Source organism: Aquila chrysaetos, assembly GCF_900496995.4.
Source record: "Aquila chrysaetos chrysaetos chromosome W unlocalized genomic scaffold, bAquChr1.4 W_unloc_1, whole genome shotgun sequence".
Classification (NCBI taxonomy): domain Eukaryota; kingdom Metazoa; phylum Chordata; class Aves; order Accipitriformes; family Accipitridae; genus Aquila; species Aquila chrysaetos.
In genome coordinates, this window is record NW_024470321.1 from 2,417,229 (window position 1) to 2,438,535 (window position 21,307).

The 21,307-nt window shown below is 39.0% G+C and overlaps 1 protein-coding gene across 4 annotated transcripts in view; it reads left to right on the plus strand.

Moving 5' to 3' along the window:
- The window catches only part of LOC121232868 (importin-11-like), a 168,165-nt gene that overhangs the window by 37,629 nt on the left and 109,229 nt on the right, over positions 1–21,307 (plus strand). For all 4 annotated transcript variants that reach the window (XM_041121351.1, XM_041121354.1, XM_041121353.1 and 1 more), the window contains 9 exons: positions 1,381–1,453; positions 7,426–7,629; positions 11,214–11,346; positions 12,297–12,355; positions 13,227–13,275; positions 14,907–14,977; positions 16,924–17,116; positions 20,221–20,373; positions 20,638–20,681. In XM_041121351.1, the coding sequence (XP_040977285.1) occupies positions 1,381–1,453; positions 7,426–7,629; positions 11,214–11,346; positions 12,297–12,355; positions 13,227–13,275; positions 14,907–14,977; positions 16,924–17,116; positions 20,221–20,373; positions 20,638–20,681 (979 nt within the window). The remainder of the gene's footprint in view (positions 1–1,380; positions 1,454–7,425; positions 7,630–11,213; positions 11,347–12,296; positions 12,356–13,226; positions 13,276–14,906; positions 14,978–16,923; positions 17,117–20,220; positions 20,374–20,637; positions 20,682–21,307) is intronic.

Sequence of the window (21,307 nt, forward strand, 5' to 3'; positions counted from 1 at the left end):
TTCCAAGCCACTGGGGGTGAGAAGTTCTCTAGATACTTGCCCATATCCTTTCACATGCCGTGCCACCCATGAATATCTAGCTTTGGGGCAGATCTCTGGGTGGTACTCTTAAAGAGCCTTTTTGTAGCCCTAAACAAGACCTGAAACATATTCAGGAGGCATAGCACTAACAGCACAGTGGCTTGTGCATCCCAAGGATATTCAAAGTTCTCAAAAGCTGTTGTAATTAGTCGGAAGGAGAAAAGGGAGGCGAACGGACGGGGGGAAGTATCCCCCCCTAACTCCCCCATGGATTGGCTGTAATTACCAATAAAATCCGATAGAAGGTGCCCAAAGTATGGAAATGATATCACTGCCTCATACAGATACCAGCTTAACCTCATGACCAGTGATGTAATCATTTCACAAGTCGACATTGCCCAGTACAGCAAAATGATAATCCCAATCACTCTCCCAGAGGTGAGAAACGTAACTACAGGCAATACATAGAGCATATAAGGACCTACAAAACGCCACCATGTAAACAAATTAATCAACATTGTGACTAACATCTATTTATCTAATATAAGGAATGCGTATGACAAATTTGTTTCAACACTCTCTGGCCAGATCTGTCGTTATCTCAACCCTTCGTGCCCCACGTTGGGCGCCAAAAAGGACTGTCGTGGTTTCAGCCCAGCCGGTAACAAAGGACCACGCAGCCGCTCGCTCACTCCTCCCGCCCCCTCCGGTGGGATAGGGGGGAGACGGAGGAGAGAAAAGAAAAAAAAACGGGAACCTCGAGGGTTGGGATAAGGGCAGTTTACTGGGACAACGCAAAAAAAGTTACAACAACAACGACGGTACTAATGAAAGAGTATACAGAAAAGAGTGATGCACAGTGCAACTGCTCACCACCCGGGACCCGACGCTCTGCCACTTCCCCCACCGAAAGTCGAGAGCAGGAGAGCCCTCCCCCCCGGCCCACTCCCCATGTATATACTGAGCATGATGTCACATGGTATGGAATAGCTCCTTGGCTAGTTCAGGTCAGCTGCCCCGGCTATGCCCCCCCACCTCCCAGGTTCCTGTAAAAATTAACTCTATCCCAGCTGAACCCAGGACAGCCTCATAAATATTTATCTGTTTCATGTCCCTCTCTTTTCAAATATCTTTGAGGTAGTGGAAAACCAAGGGGTGTTCTCTTGATAGTTTATCAAACTGAAATACATTAGTTTCAAGAAAATGGTGTGTAAAAGTAAACTTCATCCAGTCAAACACAGATGGAAATGATCATTTAACTTCTGTGTCTAGTAGTAGTTGCAAAATAATTCTAAATATGAATTAATAGTTGGGTTTTATTGAAAATGAAATGATATTCTAATAAATATATTCTGACAGTGCTCTTTCTGAAGAAGAAAAAACTACGTTGCGTGCTGGACTTATTACCAACTTTAATGAGCCAGTGAATCAGGTTAGTGATGAATGATTAATTATTACTCTCTTAGCAAATGCTTGTATTGGTACATAATTTGGTTTCACTCTTTACAAAGTGTTTAATAATAAAGTTGACAAGTTTCAATTTACATTTTGCCTTTTGAACAGATCTTTATGTTGAAGTGAGATCCTGTCTCGCAATCCTTTTCCATAGATCATAATTCAACATGTTTTGTCTCTGGCTGTTTTTGTTGCAGTGGCAGTTTATGTTGTCCCTTGCTGTTATGCAACCATTTGATGAAATGTTTCAGGGAATGGATGTAGCTCAAAAATAATCTCTCTCCTCCCCCGAGTGATTTTCTTTTTTCAGCTGTATCTGTTCTCTGAGCTGACTCCCAGTATAGCCATACAAGGAAGTGTGGTGGTGGGTGGTAGTGGTGTAGCAGGAACAAGCTGTTGAGAATGCTGCTGCATAAACCCACCTAAAGCAGTATTGCTGTCAAGTGTCTAATCACAGCATTAATGAATTTAAATAGGCATAATAAAGCTTCAGTATGATAGTGTCTTGTCTTAAAATATTTAAAATAACTAATTTCAAGCTACTGTTTTGATTAGAATAAGGATTTATTGTTAAATTGAGTTTAGAGATAGTGTTAGGGGCTCAGACTATGCATATGCTAGATGAATCAGTCTTCCTTCTGCTAACTTATTCTTGCTCATGTAAGTATGAGATTCTGAAAGGAATTATTTGCTAATATTTTAAGCTAGGTCTTAAAGAACTTTGAAGAAAACATAGAAATGATTTGCATAAGGTGAAGCTTAAAAGGAAAAGGTATAGCAAATAAAATTCCATTCTGCAGACAGTTCGGTTTCAACTTTTCAAGATTCATTGATAGGATTAATGTTATTTGTAGGATTAGAGCAATATATCAAAACTAGGATAACTTATTCTATTTAGAAGTAATTTGTGCAATGATAATTTTGACTAGAATTTAAAGGTTTTTTTTATTTCAAATGTAATTTTTTTAAAATGCATGTAGGCATAGAAAATATCTTTAAATTTGTAGTGTAGGTATAGTTTCAATGTAAAAAATATGACTAAAGAATGCTTATTTCTTTATTTCAACAAAAAAACCTGTGAAGTATGTCATGTTGGACCATAAAGCGTGTTTCATTTATGCTACTACTAGGTAGTACAAAATTTATCAAATATTTAATTTTGAAGTGGTTGCATAATATCTACGTTTCTAAAAACCTAATGTTAACTGCATCGTGCATAAAACAATTCAAACTTTTTATCAATAATTTCTCCGTACTTCCATTAGTATTTAATCAGTTAACCTTCTTTTATAGTAGTATGGTATATTTTATACTTATAAATTCCACTGCTGATGAACAGTTAGGCAATTCTGAGGCTATAATTGCAGGCTGAGATGGGATATTAAGACTAGCGGCTTTATCTATTTATTTGCGTGTCCTTATGACATATTTGGGATGTAGGCTTTTAAGATGTGGATGATTGTTTTCTTTTATGCCAGCAGCCTGCTCCTAAATGATTGCCCAAACAATTGTTGTGATATTGACGTGTTTACAGAGACTTTATTGATGTTCATTTAAAGTCTGTGGCACAATTTATGAACCACAAATGAGGAGCACAAAATCTTATGCCATTGTGGTGGGTTAACCTTGGCTGGATGCCAGGTGCCCACCAAGCCGCTTTATCACTCCCCCACCTCAACTGGACAGGGGGAGAAAAATACGATGAAAGGCTCGTGAGTCGAGATAAGGACAGGGAGATCACTCACCAATTACCGTCACGGGCAAAACAGACTCGAATCAGGGAAATTAATTAAATTTATTACCAATTAAATCAGAGTAGGATAATGAGAAATAACCAAATCTTAAAATGCCTTCCCCCCACCCCTCCCTTCTTCCTGGGCTCAACTTCACTCCTGAATTCTCTACCTCCTCCCCCCGAGGAGGGCAGGGGGATGGGGAATGGGGGTTGCAGTCAGTTCATCACACGTTGTCTCTGCTGCTCCTTCCTCCTCACACTCTTCCCCTGCTCCAGCATGGGGTCCCTCCCACAGGAGACAGTCCTCCACAAACTTCTCCAAGGTGAGTCCTTCCAATGGGCTGCAGTTCATGAACTGCTCCAGCGTGGGTCCCTTCCACGGGGTGCAGTCCTTCAGGAACAGACTGCTCCAGCGTGGGTCCCCCACAGGGTCAAAAGTCCTGCCAGAAAACCTGCTCCAGCAAGGGCTCCTCTCTTTCCACGGGTCCACAGGTCCTGCCAGGAGCCTGCTCCAGCACAGGCTCTCCATGGGGTCACAGCCTCCTTTGGGCGCATCCACCTGTTCCAGCGTGGGGTCCTCCCCGGGCTGCAGGTGGATATCTGCTGCACCGTGGACCTCCATGGGCTGCAGGGGGACAGCCTGCCTCACCGTGGTCTTCACCACTGGTGACTGGAGCACCTCCTCCCCCTCCTTCTTCACTGACCTTGGTGTCTGCAGAGTGGTGTCTCTCTCATAGTCTCACTCCTGTCCTCTGGCTGCATTTGCGCAGCATTTTTTTCCTCCCTTCTTAAATATGTTATCACAGAGGTTCTACCACTGTTGTTGATTGGCTCAGCCTTGGCCAGTGGTGGCATCTGTCTTGGAGCTGGCTGGCATTGGCTCTGTCAGACTGTGACAGAAAGAGACTTAACTGCAAGGTTCAAGCAAATGACTTGAACTTCACTCACAGACTTAACACGCCACTATTGCAGGTTTTACAGATACAATGGAGGAATGCACTATTGCAATTTTTAAGGCAAGAGTAGTACACTGTTACGACCACAAGCGATTCACAAACACACATGCGTTTACAAACTTAAAGCATAAACAATATTCACTTACCCCTCCAGGTAAGGGCTCTCAATCCCAGGGAAGTTACCTCAACCAGCGTCCCGATCAAGGCGGGGAAGGGTCTCCTTCACAAGCCAACTGTATAGTTGGAGAAGTGACTCCCCCATTTCCAACCTGAATCTTAGAGTTTTTAATCCCCTGACTTGTGGAATGGTGTGTATGACTATGTCTGAGTGGATTATGATATATGCCTGAGTGGATTATGTATATCTGAGTGGAGTTTCCCCTTATCTTTCCTTTGTTGGTCTGTGATTGTTTGAATACACAAGGTTGTCATTTGAAACTGAAGCTGAAACCCTCCAGTTCTTTTTTTTTTTTTTTTTTTTTTTTTTTTTTACCTTGCTTCCTCAGGCAACTGAATAGTGGTTGGATTGAGACTCAGGGCATACTATTTGTTAAGGGATTTCAAGGCTCAGTTCAGGTTTTGGTTCTTTGAATGGTGCAGCCACTGCCCTGTTTAGTTTAGGGTTTATCAGACAACCCAGGGCTAAGCTGGCTACACAGCTCCCCGTGGGTCATCTCTGCAGAGAGACAGGGTCTCAAGGCAATCCAAGGCTGCGTCACTTTTGTAACCCCCCATGAGTCGCCTGTGTGCACTGGACATGGTGAAACTCGTTTGTGAACTATGAGCCGGACAGTCCACACACAGACATGTGGGAAGCTTCTGGCAGCTTCACACAGAAGCCACCCCTGTAGCACCCCCCCACTACCAAATCCTTGATACACAAACCCAATACAATCATGTATCCTGCACTTTGGTTGCTAACATGCTTTGGTGGTAAAGTTCTTTGGGCACTGATAGCTGGCAACTGCAGAAAGGTGTTTCAGTCCATCTCCCCTTCTTTCTTCCCTGTTCCCCAATTCATGTTGTAGGTATCTTGATGTTTCCTTTCAGAGGCACGTTTCGTTTATTCCCTAGTCTGCTTGATATGCCTGAAGTTTGATATCTTGTGTTCCTTACAAGCATTCTTTTCCAGTTGCAGATACTTCATAACATAGTTGCCATCTGCTTGTGCTTTTTGTATCATTGAAGGTAAAAAATTTATGACCCTTGTATATATAAAAAGAAAAAAAACAACCCAAAAATATAAGAATTGGACATAGTATTGTGATGTGATGATTTAAGCTGATTTCTAGGGAGGGGGAGAAGAAAAACAGAACATACCATATGTTGGGAGCATAATTTCCATGCCCTCTGAAGGTATTTACCATACGGAGAGAACATAGAGGAACAAAATACTCCTTGAAATATATCATAACAGTGTTGGTTTTTTTCCCCCACTTAAAAAGCCAGTCCTCAACAAAAAAGTACTGTTAGCATCCCTCTAGAGGTTGCTTCTTGTATCAGATATGAAAAAAAGTTTATTTGGTTAGGCTTCACATGAAACAGCTAATGAAGCAGTAAAGGAGGGCATGGTTATTCCCTCTTATGCCCGTAAGTTGCTTGGATTCCTTTTTATAGCATCAAAAGGTAATTTCTTCCCTAGGATTGAAGCATAGTGGTTGTTGTAACAGTATGTGTGGAAGGTGAGAGCGTCTGCTTCACTAAGGTTATCCACTCAAGGATCTTTTCAATGTGAACAATATAAGAACAGGGAAAACAAGAATAATATGAGGGTTTTGGATATTTGAGGTGGGGTTATATGTGACTATACAAAATTTATTAAGGAAGGTTTAGAAGGGAGTTGGGAATGAGCAAAGTGGGGAAATAGACAGAGATATAAAAAGGGCCAGTTGTGTAAACCACTGCTGGTCAGTAACTGTGTCTGAACAAGCCCTGCGCCTGATCACCACAGTCTGTCCTATCTTCTGGTTAAATCCCTGTCCTGGTTTCGGCTGGGGTAGAGTTAATTGTCTTCCTGGTAGCTGGTATAGTGTTATGTTTTGGGTTCAGTATGAGAAGAATGTTGATAACACACTGATGTTTTCAGTTGTTGCTAAGTAATGTTTAGTCTGAAGTCAAGGATTTTTCAGCTTCTCATGTCCAGCCAGCAAGAAGGCTGGAGGGGCACAAGAAGTTGGGAGGGGACACAGCCAGGGCAGCTGACCCAAAGTGGCCAACGGGGTATTCCATACCATGTGACGTCATGTCTAGTATATAAACTGGGGGGAGTTGGCCTGGGAGGGATCGCTGCTCGGGAACTAACTGGGCATCGGTCAGCGAGTGGTGAGCAATTGCATTGTGCATCACTTATTTTGTATATTCCAATCCTTTTATTAGTATTGTCATTTTATTAGTGTTATCATTATCATTATTAGTTTCTTCTTTTCTGTTCTATTAAACTGTTCTTATCTCAACCCACGAGTTTTACCTTTTTCCTTCCAATTCTCTCCCCCATCCCACTGGGTGGGGGGGAAAGTGAGTGAGTGGCTGTATGGTGCTTAGTTGCTGGCTGGGGTTAAACTACGACAATCCCTTAACTGTCTTTCTGTGTAATCTCACTCTGGGGTGTGTGTGTGCTGCAAGGACTAGGTGTCAGCTGCTGGCAAGATTGGCATGAGTGGGATTTGGTGCCAGCAACTGAAGTCGGATGGGGGGGGTGGTATACATGTCCCTGGCCTATAGTGTGAGGATCTGGAGCAAGCGAGAGTCTCTGCTTCAGCCACTGGGATGGGACTGCAGCTCACAGACCAGTGTGCTTGGGGGAAGGAATGTCTCTGTCTAAAAGCTCAAACTCGGGTATAGCAGAAATAAGGGCGATATATATTCAGCAGTCTATATTTTTTTTTTGTAGAAAGCAATAGAAAATATCACTAAGTAAAAAGCGGTTCCCAAATATCTGTTTTCTTCATTTATGTGATTTCTAAAACAAATAACTTTAGTGGTCTTTATGTAAAATTTAAACAAAGTAGCCAGCTTAGCATTTTATGTAAATATTTACTATAAACATAAAATGGAAGAAACAATTTTTTTTCTCCACTTTTATTTGCATTCAGCAAACTTTAAAATAGTTTAAGAAAAAACCCCCTACAAAACACTAGCAATCCATACTAATTTTTTTTTTTGATTCAGGTTTTATTTGGCTGTTAATTTCTGCAGTGAACATTTCCTAAATGATCTTTGACTTTGTGGTACCTGTGTTTTTGTTTCGCTTTTTTGCAGATAGCAACTCAGATCTCTGTACTGATTGCTAAAGTTGCCAGAGTGGACTGCCCAAGGCAATGGCCAGAACTTATACCCACTCTTCTAGAATCTGTGAAAGTCCAGGACGATCTTCGACAACACAGAGCATTACTTACCTTTTATCATGTTACAAAGACCCTGGCATCCAAACAACTTGCTGCAGATAGGAAACTTTTCTATGATGTAAGTAATGCAGTATTGTAAAGCATGCAAACAACTTATTTTACATGCTTGCCACTGCCCATGGTTAGCTGGCAGTGCATTAAAGGTAGGTATGTTGACCTTAATGTCTGCCTTTGAAACAGAAATGCTCTTACTTTGGTGGATATATGTACAATATGAAATAATTGGAACTTAGTTTCTAGGTGAAATGTTTGAGATCTTTATTAATTTTGCATGCAACTTGAGTGTTATTAAAATAACCTGTGTTAAGCAGAGCTTCATCTACAGCACAATATATACATAACAGCCTTACGTTATCATGCTGTACAGCAGATCTTATTATATATGAAATTGCAGTGGTTTTGGAAGACCGCTCTGGATTCATAATTCAATATAGTCTTTAAAAAACACTGCTCTTTGGGCTTCCATACCACAGTATTTTGGCTTTTATCATCACTGGGAATGTGTTTGATTGGGGTTTTTCCAGATCAACTTCTTTCTCCAGGTTAATTAAAAGGTAAGATATGAATGCAAATGCCAAATCTTGTCTCATGCAGCTTACGTTCTCCATTGTAAGAATCTGTTGATTAGAACACAGATTTACCTTTGGCCGTAGGCTGTTGCATCTCCAATCCAATTTTACAGTTTTTAATTTTACAGTTAGCTGAATTTAGTGAGTTAAACACCTTTTCCAAACATGCTACATTTGAATTTTCAAAAGTTCATTTTATTCCCCCATTTTAAAGAAAAGTTTATAGTGCAGATAATGAAGTATATTTCTGAAGGTTTACCTATTCATATATGTAGAAATTTTTTTCTGGCAGTGAAATCATTAAGGTGAAATTTTAGTCGTTAGGAGTCTGAAGAACTGAAGGCTGGCTCCTGTAATAGGACAGGACTGAGATGATGATATGTTGCTATGAGATGTGTGTGTGTAAGAACAGTTTTTTCTCTCTGCTATATATAGGTATGGATGAATATAATCTCTGCATAGGAAATATTTGTTTTTATATTTTGAAATTTATTAGGCTATTATATATGATCTGACTACTTGTACAATACAGGTTTTTGTATATTCACAGGTATTTATTCCAAAGAAATAAAGAAAGAGCGAGTTAATGACTTGTTTTCTAGAGCTCTCATAAATCAAGATGTTGCTTTTTCAGCCTGCATATGCAGCTGTAAATACTGTTAATGCTCAAAGATATAGCCAAAAAACCCCCCAACAAAACCCAAACAAACAAAACAAAACACCCAACCCCAAAGCCCCACCTTCATAAAATAGCCAAATCCATACCATCTCAATACAGGGACAGAAAGGAATTTATAGGTCATAAGGTCCAGTATTTGTTGTTACAGTTGTCATGTCCAACAGTACCTTTGCTGTATTTCTACCATCTTACCAGGCACAAAAAGAGCTCATGTACCTTCAGTCATTTTTGTGTTTCCAAGAAACTCATTAAGTTTGTATGAACCTTTTTCCTTACGGAACGCAAGTTGTTTTGGTATTTTCTTTGTATATTCTTTTGTTTGGAAAGTGAGACAAGTTCAGATGTGAATAAAAGGCTTATAACAATTTTTTTTACATTTGTAAGGCAGTTCTTGTCAAAAATACCATTGAAATTTCATTCTAATAAACATACTCTTTAAGCAGTCTTTTTATGCTTAAATGTTGGGTTTTAACTTGTGCATATGTTCAGTATGCAAAGTTCCTCTATCATCCAATTTGAAATGAATGACAGTTTTTAGTGTATCTAGTTTCACTGTGTTGTGAACACTGTGTGTGTTCAGTTTTTTGAACTTTAGGTGGGAAAAGGAAATTTTCTGAGCATCTGGCACTACGGGGTTCACATTTAAGGATTTTTTAAAATTTTTAATAATGGCAAAATTGAACAACTTTGACATCTGTTCCTTCTGTCTCCTGGTAAAGGGGATTCACATCTGTTGAGTGGCACGTGACTTTTCTTGGACAGTTGAAAAACCTTTCTCATAGAACGTAGCCTTTCGAAGCTAAAAGTTCTAAAAGGTTAAGCAACAGATTACAAACTTTTCTTGATGCTTTCAAATAAGTAGTTACAGAGGGTATTTCAACATTTTTTAGTTCAGCTTTAGAAAACACTTGATACATTTTTCATGTAATATGGTACTTGAAGATTATGAGGTCATGCTTACAGATAAGGTGTGTGTCTGCTATCTCACCTTTACTCAAAGGAACTAAATAAGCAGGTAATATGTGCTTTTGATTCTATTGATCTAACATGTAGCAGACTAAGTGCAGTTTCTTCCTTCTGCTTTGAAACTGTTAAGCGCTACCATAACTGAATGAGAAATTTTTTATCTTTTGCTTTTACTTCAAATATCTTTACCAGATAAGCACTGTTTGGAAACTGTAATGTGAATTAAATCTAAGATTTGTTCAGTGCTAGCTAATTAGAAACTATTTGTCATTCTATGTTTAAAATAACTTGAGGCAGAAAGTCAGGGTTTGCAGCTATCATTAAAATAAAGTTTCAGTGTAGGCATTGTTCAATACTGTTTTTATTAGATACATGCATGTAACTGCTAACTGCATCCCAGAGTAAGCTGATTCAGATGTTAACTATGCTGTAAGACAAATAGTTTAAATCTTGTGGGAGAGGAGGTGAGGAGGAGAAAAGATTTTTTTGAAGCCTGTATTGGGTCTGTCTGGGATGGAGTTAACTTTCCCCATAGTAGCCCTTATAGTGCTGTGCTAGAAAGGTGTTGATAACACACCGGTGTTTTGGCTACTGCTGAGCAGTGCTCACACAGCATCAAGGCTGTCTCTCCAACATTCCTTCCCCCCCCCCCCCGCCCCCAAAGGCCAGTAGGCTGGGGGTGGGCAAGAGGTTGGGAGGGAACACAGCCAGGACAGCTGACCCAAAGTGGCCAAAGGGTTATTCCATACCATATGATGTCTGCTCAGCACTCAAAGCTAAGAGAAAGGAGGAAGGGAGTGGCATTCGTCATTAAGGTGTTTGTCTTCTGTAGCAACCACTATGCATACTGAGGTCCTACTTCCCAGGAAGTGGCTGGACATCGCCTGCTGATGGGAAGTAGAGAATAAATCTTCTTGTTTGTTTGTTTTCCTTTGCTTCTGTATGTGGCCTTTGTTTTTTCTTTATTAAACTGCCTTTATTTTGACCCACAAGTTCTTTTTTTCATCTTATTTTCTCCCCCCCCTCTCCTGATGATGAGGGGAGTGATAGAGCAGCTTGGTGGGCACCTGGTGCCCAAAGTCAACCCACCACAAAGGCTCATACACTATTATAGACCTATGGCTGGAGTTAGTGAAAATCAGATAAGAAAGGAGGCCTAAGTAGTTATCGTTATAGTGGTAGAGTCGTAGAACAAGTAGTCAGGCAAGCAGGTGTGTCTATCATAACATCTTCAAATTAAGACATTTTTCTGGAAAACATCTTTGGATCAGTACAACTCCATACAACAAAGAAGCAAGTGCAACACTGGCCCATGTTATACAAGATGGATTAAATAATTTAACAGTCTAAACTGGCCTTTAAAATTTAGGAATTTATTATGCTATAGCTAAATTTGGGAAATATTGTTGGTCTTTCTTCCTTTTGCAGCTTGCATCAGGTATTTATAGCTTTGCATGTTCCTTGTGGAATCATCATACTGATATGTTCCTACAGCAAGTTTGTACAGAGGATGAAGCTGCAGCCACAAATTCATTAGAAAGAACCTTGTTGTCATTGAAAGGTAATAATATAGAATGATGTTAAATATAAGGAATGAAATAAGTTTCTTCACAGTAAATGATCAAGTCCTCTTTGGTAAAGAGTCTTAACGTTCTCTAACAAAGCCATGTCCATTGGGAAAACTAGTAATCTTGGTTTATTTTACCTGTGCCTTTAGCAAGGCAGAAGGCATGGAAGGGGGAGAAGGTACTCTTGTTTCTCAGTATGAACCATTCTGATATGTGTGTTGTAAGAAGTCAAAGTCTAGGAGGTGGGAAAGTGGAGGGCATAACAGGATGCTTTTTTATGTGTGTTGTAATTTAGGCTTGCATCTACCTTTAGGCACTTAACTGAGGAAGCTGAGCTATGAATTTTGTTGCGTTAAGTTCACCCCATGGTCAGTGAAGAGGTAGCCTTAGCAGTCAGTTTAGATTTTAGGTTGATGCTCAAGTACTTATCAGTGGGATGAATACATATCCTTACTGTACTTTGCTGCATTGAAGAATTGAGATATTTGGGGGGGGCTTGCAATTTAGATGATATCAGTCTTTAATTGTTTCAGAATGTGTAGCATGTGGCTTCTCTGGTTTACTGGCAGTGATAAACCTGAGGAAAATCATAAGATGGCTTATGGACCCTAGTTGACTGTACTTGGCCCTTTTCCTGTTACAAACCTTTCAGAGGGTGAATACTTACAGCTTTTGCAGAATTCTTCTTGAGAATTCAGTAATTCTTGGAATTCTCTTCATTGTTTTACACATAATGTACTGAATTTTAAAGTGATTTCAACAAGATTAGATTCATGTTAGGTATGGTTGAGGCATCCAAAGGCCTAAAATTAAATGTATTTTTTAATTTGGAGAATTGGAAGAAAGGCACAGCAACTGTAACTATAATTGTGTTCTGAAATCTGTTGAAACAAGGGCTGAGAAATATCTACACAAGTAACTTCTTTCCCCCCCCCCCCCCCAGTCCTTCGTAAACTGACAGTCCATGGGTTTGTAGAACCTCATTGGAGCATAGAGGTGATGGTAAGTGACGTATATCTGTTTCTAGTTCTAAATTAGAAATCTTTTGTGATGATTTCAGGTGTTGTTAGAGATATGTTTAAAGATAGTTGAAAGGCACACGTTTGTGTTATGTAAAGGAAGATCAAGCTACACTGTCTCAAATTTGTTCTCTCATCAGTTAAGAACTGTCAGATCCTAGGTAGATCCTAAATGCTGACACCAATGGCATGATGTTTTTTAAAAAAAAAAGTGTCCTTTCCAGTTTACATGTCACATGATAGTGAGATCCCTGTTCTCTACTGGAAGATGTCTCGTGTATTCTCTGCCATCATTTGAAGAGGATGTTTTCATTTAATGATGAATGTAATGGCATATTTGTCCTATCAAATTCTATTGATAGAATTTGTCTGATAATGAGATGAAAGCCTGTGGTATGCAGCCCATGGGGGGGGGGGGGGGGGGGGGGGGGGGGGGAAGAAGAAAAACCCAAACCTCTCCCTTAACCCCAAACACTGCCTGCTTTGCTGGAAGAATTGGGTACCCAAGAGCTACATCCTAAACTAGGAAGTTGAGAACAGGAAAGAACTGGATAAGCAGATTGTAAAGCATATGTCTATATTTACATACACCTCTTCCTATTAGAGATGATATGCTGTTTGTGTGGTACTAATAAGGTCAGTTTGGATCATCTATGCAGTCTCCTAGATAGCTAATTATTTGTTTCACGAGGAAATTGCTTGTCCAAGATAATAAATTACTTCAGTTAAAAGTGATAAGGTGATGTCTGAGCTAGTAATGCATCTGAACTGACTTCAGTTTGACTCAGCTTTCTTCTTGTAATACAGTGCAAAATGAGCTTCATCTTTAAGACACATACTTATATATTTTTCAGGGGTTTCTATATGCAGTGTTTGAACGGCTAAAACAGTTTCTGGAGTGTAGTAAGTATCTGAATCTTTTTCCTTGTATTGGTTGTTAAATATTAGAAACTGGATGAAAGCATAATATAGTAATAAAAAAGAATACCTTGCACCTAAATGATTTTGATATAAGTGCAGAGCTATTACTTTAAATGCTGCTGAAACTGTACGGGAAAGACTTCAGCAAAAATGTCCTTTTATATAAAAAGACTAAAATCCCACCAAAATTATACTTGGTGTGATAATGCCAATTCCAAAATAATCATAATAATAATAATAAAAAAACTTAAGCCATGGAGTGACAAAGTATACATATTAAAATATCTAGATGCTACTAAAACCCAGATCATCTTGAGTTTTCTTGTTTGGGAGGGTTTTGTTTTTCTTTTTCCTGGAGTTTGCCATGTATTTTATAAGTGTCAAATGGGAAATAAAGACCATGTTCAGCTATATGTACTTTATACCTGGAAGAGTAGTAGTCTGAGACAGGCAACCACAGGTTAACACAGTCAACAGAAATATAAGCATAATTGGCAGGTGTTAGTACTTCTGCAGGGAGGTTACCTGAAGCAAACAAAAAGGAGATTTTGGCAGTGTTGCATCTGAACTCACTCCTCCTTTCTTGCCTGTGCACTTGTAGTAGGCCTGGTACAAGCCATTCATTCATTTAAAGACTGTCAGGTCATTCTTTTAGGATTCAACAACGCTTTTTCTGAGGGTAGATGTCTAAACTGAGTAGAAAGAATTTTTTTTGATACAAATGAAGGTACTTGGATCAGGAACCTATACTTAGGTGAGGGGCTGATTTGGGCTCTGAGCCTTGTTTCTAGAAAAGATGGAAACTGCCACTGTGTTAAATGCCAAAATAAAATACCTTTTTTGCTTGTCTAAAATGCAGGCTTCTCTGCATGCAACTGTTTGCCCCTTCTATTATAGTATAGTCATGCTCTTTCTGGCCCTTCTTTCATTTTTAGCAAGATAGTTGCCTAGATTTAATAGACTAAATTGAAGGCCATTCCATCCTGAAGCTTGGTGGTTAACATAGTCCCCTAGAACATGGGGACTGTGGGGTTTGAATGTCCTGAGATAAGAACTGAGCTGAAGCTTCCCATCTCCACTTTTCTAATCAATAAGCTGTTTTGCAAAAGCAGGCATGACTACCTTACAAGATTAGGGTTTACTTTTATTATGTTTTTTGCATGTGTGCCTTCATTATGGCTCTTTTTGTTTTTCTCTTTATCTGTTTTTTGTAAATTTAGAATGTTTTCCAGTGTCCATGGTAAAATTTTTTTTAAGGTGGGGTTTCTAGAAAAGCACATAGTATTATGTAGTAAGAATATACCATAGTTAACTGTCTTTTATCATTGAGTTGTCTGTAATGATGTTCTGATTGTTTTATTCTGATCAGTTACAGTGAATTTCACTGCAGCGGAGAGAAATGGTTAAAGATTCCCCCCCCCCCCCCCCAGTACCCCTTACCTTGAATTTATGACTTTGAATTTATTCTGCCATAGAACTTTTTTCTGGCTGCCATAATCCCTGAACTGCAGATAAAACAAGTTGTTCTCCAGTGTTAATTTTTTAAATGTAGCTATCCAGAAAGAAAAGGAAAGTCTGAAAAAATGATAGTTGTTAAATATCTGATTTACCAGGTAGAAGTATAGGAGCAGAAAACGTATGCAGAGACCGTCTAGAAAAGACTATAATTCTGTTCACTAAAGTGGTAAGTAAATTCGCCATTTAGTTACCGAATAATTTACTGTTCTGGCGGTGCAGTCCCTGTTCAGATATATATTTTTCCTTAAAGCCAATAGGTTTCAGATCTTTTAAAGAATGGGAAGGTACTGCAACTTAAAACTTCTTTGTTATGAAATATATTTTGAATTTTTTTTAAAAGAAAAGGGTATCTGTTTACTCATGCTGACATAAGTTGCAGGAGTGAAGAATGCATTTCCTTAGCTCAAACAAAATTAAGTGCATTCCATAAGCAAATTATTTAACTAGGATTTTGCTCAAAAAAGAATTCTGGAATTTTTGCTAAAACATTGGTACCAGCACTGATGAATAAAGAAGAGAGAAACTTTTCATCCTGTCTTTTATAAGTAGTTAGATTGCTATTTCGAAGGCACTGCTAGTTCTACTGAATAACTGGCCACTTTTAGTTTGTCGTGGTTAAACCCCAACCAGCAACTAAGCACCACGCAGCTGCTCACTCACTTTCCAGGACATAGTTTATTGAAAGAAGATTAACAAAAAAAATTCTCTTGCCCTCTGTGGCTTTTATGTTATATAATACATTTGGAGTTTTCAGCTAATTCTGTGCAACCATTGTCGTGGTTTCAGCCCAGCCGGTAACAAAGGACCACGCAGCCGCTCGCTCACTCCTCCCGCCCCCCTCCGGTGGGATGGGGAGGAGAATCAGGAAGGAGGGAAAAAAACCCCAAACAAACAAAAAAACCCAAAACAAAAACCGGAACCTCGAGGGTTGAGATAAGGACAATTTACTGGGACAACACAAGGAGAGAAGTTACAACAACAACGGTACTAATAAAAGAATATACAAAAGGAGTGATGCACAGTGCAACTGCTCACCACCCGGAACCCGACGCTCCACCACTTCCCCCACCGAAAGCCGAGAGAGCCCCCCCAGCCCGCTCCCCATTTATGTACTGAGCATGATGTCACATGGTATGGAATAGCTCCTTGGCTAGTTCAGGTCAGCTGTCCCGGCTGTGCCCCCTCCCAGGTTCCTGTGAAAATTAACTCTATCCCAGCTGAACCCAGGACACCATTAATTGCATATATTATCAGAAGGTAATTTTAGTATTGTCACTTGCTCTGTTTTTAATAGATATAAAACTTACAGAATTCCCATTGTTTGCAGATTCTATTTTGGGGCCATGGGTCTTATTTAAATATTCAGCATAATTGTCAGAGGTGGGAGGCACCTGTCAGCTTCACGAAAATTGAATTAAAGATGCTTTGACCCAGCATTCTTAGTCTCTGTTATAGTACTTCTTACTTTGAACTAACAAGCAAAGTATATGAGGCATGTGTATCTTTTTTTCATAGACCTGAAGAGAAAATACACTTTATTCATAGATAATCTACCATCTGTAGAAATTCAGATGCAAGAATTTAGGTTTAGACTTTTTTGTAGTAGTAGAGGAGATTAAAGGAATGGACCAGTGCATTCTAGACCACTAGTTGGAAAAGCTAAGACGAAGAAGTAAGTGCTTGTACTGTAGTGGGGGGAGAAAAAAAGAAGAAAGAATTCTTTCCCTCATGTCTCTCTTACTTACAAGAATTCTAATAGGGATGAATTATCTGCTAAAACATTCAGGGTTTTAATTGTGGCTGATGTGTTTTATATACTGTGTTGCTAGCAAGCTGCTCTAGTTGAAAATGGGTATTGTTCCTTAAACTTAAAAAAAAAAAAAAAAAAAAAAAAAAGGCAATTTTGAATACGAATCAAGAATTTCAGGGAGAAATAATGCGTCATTAATCATTGATACTAATCTCTTCTTAATTTCCTGTCCTTGTTCAGTTTTCTTTTATATAAATAGGCACCTGTTTTTGATAACTAGTTTATGAAAGCATTTAATATAAGACTTGCACAAAAAGTAATTTTATTTCTTTTTCTTGCTCTTCTACTTCCTTAATTTTTAGCTTTTGGACTTCCTGGATCAACATCCTTTTTCATTTACCCCTTTGATTCAGAGGTCATTGGAGTTTGCTGTAAGCTATGTTTTCACAGAGGCTGGTGAAGGAGTTGTATTTGAGCGGTTTATTGTACAGTGCCTGAATCTTATTAAGATAATTGTAAAAAATTATGCTTACAAGCCATCCAAAAATATTGAAGGTAATGTTATTTACTAAAAAATTTTTTTATACCTTGAGTAATGTTTTTCTAGTTGATACCAAGAGTTAAAATCTTTTAAGACATTCTTTTGAAGCATTTAATGCTTCAATAGTTAGTAATGTATGCTTCTGTCTAAATTGATAATACTTATTTTGATGGTTAAAGTATTTATATATGGCCATTGACTTGCAAAAGTAATTTTAAATCCACGAGGAGTATGGATATCTTTTTGTAGATTGTTTTAGTTTTCACTGAACTAATTTTAAAAAGTACTGAGATATGGAATTTGATTCATTTTTATCATAGTTAGATATATCTTTCCTTTGAGAAAAGTTTGATAAAATGCTTGGTGTTTGTTGTAATTAACTAATACCAGTACTCTGAAATACAGAAACACAGTGAATTTGAAATGCAGTTGACTATCAAGCAGTTTATGTATCCTGTTTCTGTAGGACTGTGTTTTGTTCTGAATCTTCATACACTTATGTATGTATGGATGTGGTGGGTTGACCCTGGCTGGTCACCAGGTGCCCACCAAGCCACTCTATCACTCCCCCTCCTCAGCTGGGGGGGGGGGCAGGGAGAGAGAAAAATATGACAAAAGGCTCCTGGGTTGAGATAAGGACAGGGACAGATCACTTGCCAGTTACTGTCACAGGCATAACAAACTCGACTTAGGAAAATTAACTTAATTTATTACAAATCAAATCAGAGTAGGATAATGAGAAATAACCAAATCTTAAAATGCCTTCTCCCCACCCCTCCCTTCTTCCTGGGCTCAACTTCACTCCTGATTTTCTCTACCTCCTTCCCCCTACACCCCCCCCCCCCCCGAGCAGGGCAGGGGGATGGGAATGGGGGTTGTGGTCAGTTCATCACATGTTGTCTCTGCTGCTCCTTCCTCCTCACGCTCTTCCCCTGCTCCAGCATGGGGTCCCTCCCACAGGAGACAGTCCTCCACAAACTTCTCCAAGGTGAGTCCTTCCAATGGGCTGCAGTTCATGAACTGCTCCAGCGTGGGTCCCTTCCACGGGGTGTGGTCCTTCAGGAATGGACTGCTCCAGTGTGGGTCCCCCATGGGGTCACAAGTCCTGCCAGAAAACCTGCTCCAGCAAGGGCTCCTCTCTTTCCATGGGGCCACAGGTCCTGCCAGGAGCCTTTTCCAGCACAGGCTTCCCATGGGGTCACAGCCTCCTTTGGGCATCCACCTGTTCCAACGTGGGGTCCTCCCCGGGCTGCAGGTGGATATCTGCTCCACTGTGGACCTCCATGGACTGCAGGGGGACAGCCTGCCTCACCATGGTCTTCACCATGGGCTGCAGGGGAATCTCTGCTCCAGCGCCTGGAACACTTCTTCCCCTTCCTTCTTCACTGAACTTGGTGACTGCAGAGTTGTGTGTCTCACATATTCTCACTTCTCTCTTCGGCTGCAGCTTGTCGTGCAGTTTTTTCTCCCTTCTTAAATATGTTATCACAGAGGCACTACCACTGTTGTTGATTGGCTCGGCCTTTGCCAGTGGTGGCATCTGTCTTGGAGCCGGCTGGCATTGGCTCTGTCGGACATAGGGGAAGCTTCTAGCAGCTTCTCACAGAAGCCGCCCCTGTAGCCCCGCCAATACCCAAACCTTGCCACGCAAACCCAGTACAATGGATAATGAAAAATAGCTTTCCTTATATTTGAATTATATTTAAAAAAAAAAAACCAAAAACTTCCACATTAGTTTGAAATTTGCCAATGACTAGATAATGATTAGCATTCTTTTTCTAAATTTTGTGAGGGATTTTCATGAACATACCAGTATGTGTGTCAAAGATTATGCAAACCTAGCTTTTAAAATTCTTCAAAATATTCATAAAAATAATTAAAAAATCATAAAATCATGTAGGTTGGAAAAGACCCTTAAGATCATCGAGTCCAACCGTAAACCTAACACTATCAAGTCTACCACTAAACCGTGTCCCTAAGAACCACATCTACATGTCTTTTAAATATGTTCAGGATGGTGACTCAACCACTTCCCTGGGCAGCCTGTTCCAATGCCTGACAACCCTTTCAGTAAAGAAATTTTTCCTAATATCCAACCTAAACCTCCCCTGCTGCAACTTGAGGCCATTTCCTCTCGTCCTATTACTTGTTACTTGGGAAAAGAGACCAACACCCACCTCACTACAACCTCCTTTCAGGTAGTTGTAGAGAGCGATAAGGTCTCCCCTCAGCCTCCTTTTCTCCAGACTAAACAGCCCCAGCTCCCTCAGCCGCTCCTCATAAGACTTGTGCTCCAGGCCCCTCACCAGCTTCGTTGTTGCTTTTTGCACGTGCAAAGAAGTTTAACACTGATATATTTCAGTGTTATTCCATAATTTTATAATACATTAATGTTCTAAATCCACTGATTATTAACAGAAATTTCTACTTGCAAAAGTTCATAGTTGTGTTTGAGTTTTTGAAATAGAAATGTAGTCACTTAACAAAAAGAATAATAGCATATTCTAATAAAAGCTGTAGCACTTGATTTTTCTGAGAACTGGGTGATTAAAAAATTAAAATATAGAGAGAAATAATTTATTTTTCTTAATTTCTGACTGACATAGATTATTTGTGTTGGTTGTATAGCATATGGTATTTGTTTTTATTTCTACTTTCTTTAACCAATGTTAACTCCTAAAAAAACCCCCCAGTTATTTTTAAGATTATATTTGGATAAACTTTCTGAATAGGTATAAATGAAACTTCCTTTGAGTGCTGTGTGTTTATGAATTACCTTCTTCAGTAATGCTAAATTAGAAAACCACCAAAAGCAGCAGCTAAAAGTGTTTCTTTTTGTCTACGTAGTAACTGAAAAGCATTATAAATACTTCATGAAGCCCTATGAACCCTTCACTCCAATTTTGCTGTTAAAGAATTCTTTTAAAAGTAAATGAAATGAGTTTAACTTGCTTAAAAGAAGTACACTTGAAAGTCTGTTATGAATGTCTGCCATGAAAATGTATTTTTTTTTCTCTGAGGATTTCTTATCTATTGATTTCTTTCTAGTTTTGCTAGACTAGTGTTTGATCATTAAACCTTTTAATTGTAATTTGTTTTTTCCTATATTTTATTTCAGATAGCAGTCCTGAAACTCTTGAAGCACATAAGATAAAGACAGCGTTTTTCACATTTCCAACACTAATGGAAATATGTAGGAGATTAGTCACTCACTATTTTCTGCTGACAGAGGAAGAATTAACAATGTGGGAAGAAGACCCAGAAGGCTTCAGTAAGAAACGTGTTGTATGGTTGATTGCAGTTTATTTAGATATTGGCATAAGAGGTTTCATATCCACATTGCCTCTACAAATTGCCTATGCAGTATTGGCTGTTTTATTTTCTACAGTTTTGTTACATGGACAAATATTCCCTCTGGAGATTGTTTTCACAACAAGAGATTTCTCAGTAGTCCATGATATTCACATATCTAAATACTCAACTTTATTTGAACCATAGTTGAAATAATACTTTCTTTTTCTCTATGAAATAATAGTTGTAGAAGAGACAGGAGGAGATTCTTGGAAGTACAGTCTCCGAGTAAGTGTTTCAATTTGAAATAAAACCATTCGTCATTTCTGGATGCATTTCTTGATAGTCTTGTACCCAAGAGAGGTGATATTTGGTAGAAAGATAAGCTCATGCTTTTAAAAAAAATCTTTTATTAGAGAAATTTCATTAGAATTAATATAAATGAACTTTGTTCATTGATCAATGTTCAAACATTTTGAAATACACTGGAAACTATGCACTTCATGTTCTAGGAGGGAGGAAAAAGGAGTTTGCTTCAGTGTTTGTATCGTGTAGTATCAGATGGTTATTAAAACCAGTAGAAGTTGTCTCCTTTTTAAACTGATAATTGATATTATCACTAATGACTTTGTTAGTAGACATGATGAAGAAAGTTTGATGCATCTATATTAGCATTTTAGTTCAAATCAAAAGTATGCTGTTATAGTGAATCTCCCAATTATCCCTGCTATGGTTTGCTTTGCAAAGAGATCTCAAAGCTTATTTGCTGGGTTACTTTCAGATTAAAACTAAAAAACCCAACCCTGCGCATCTAGTGTGTTCCAAGTGCAAGTGGACCTTCAGTCCAGATGACTGAACTAGGGCTAATCCAAAAGGAAACTGTGAGATACCTACATTGTTCTTGTACCACAGAA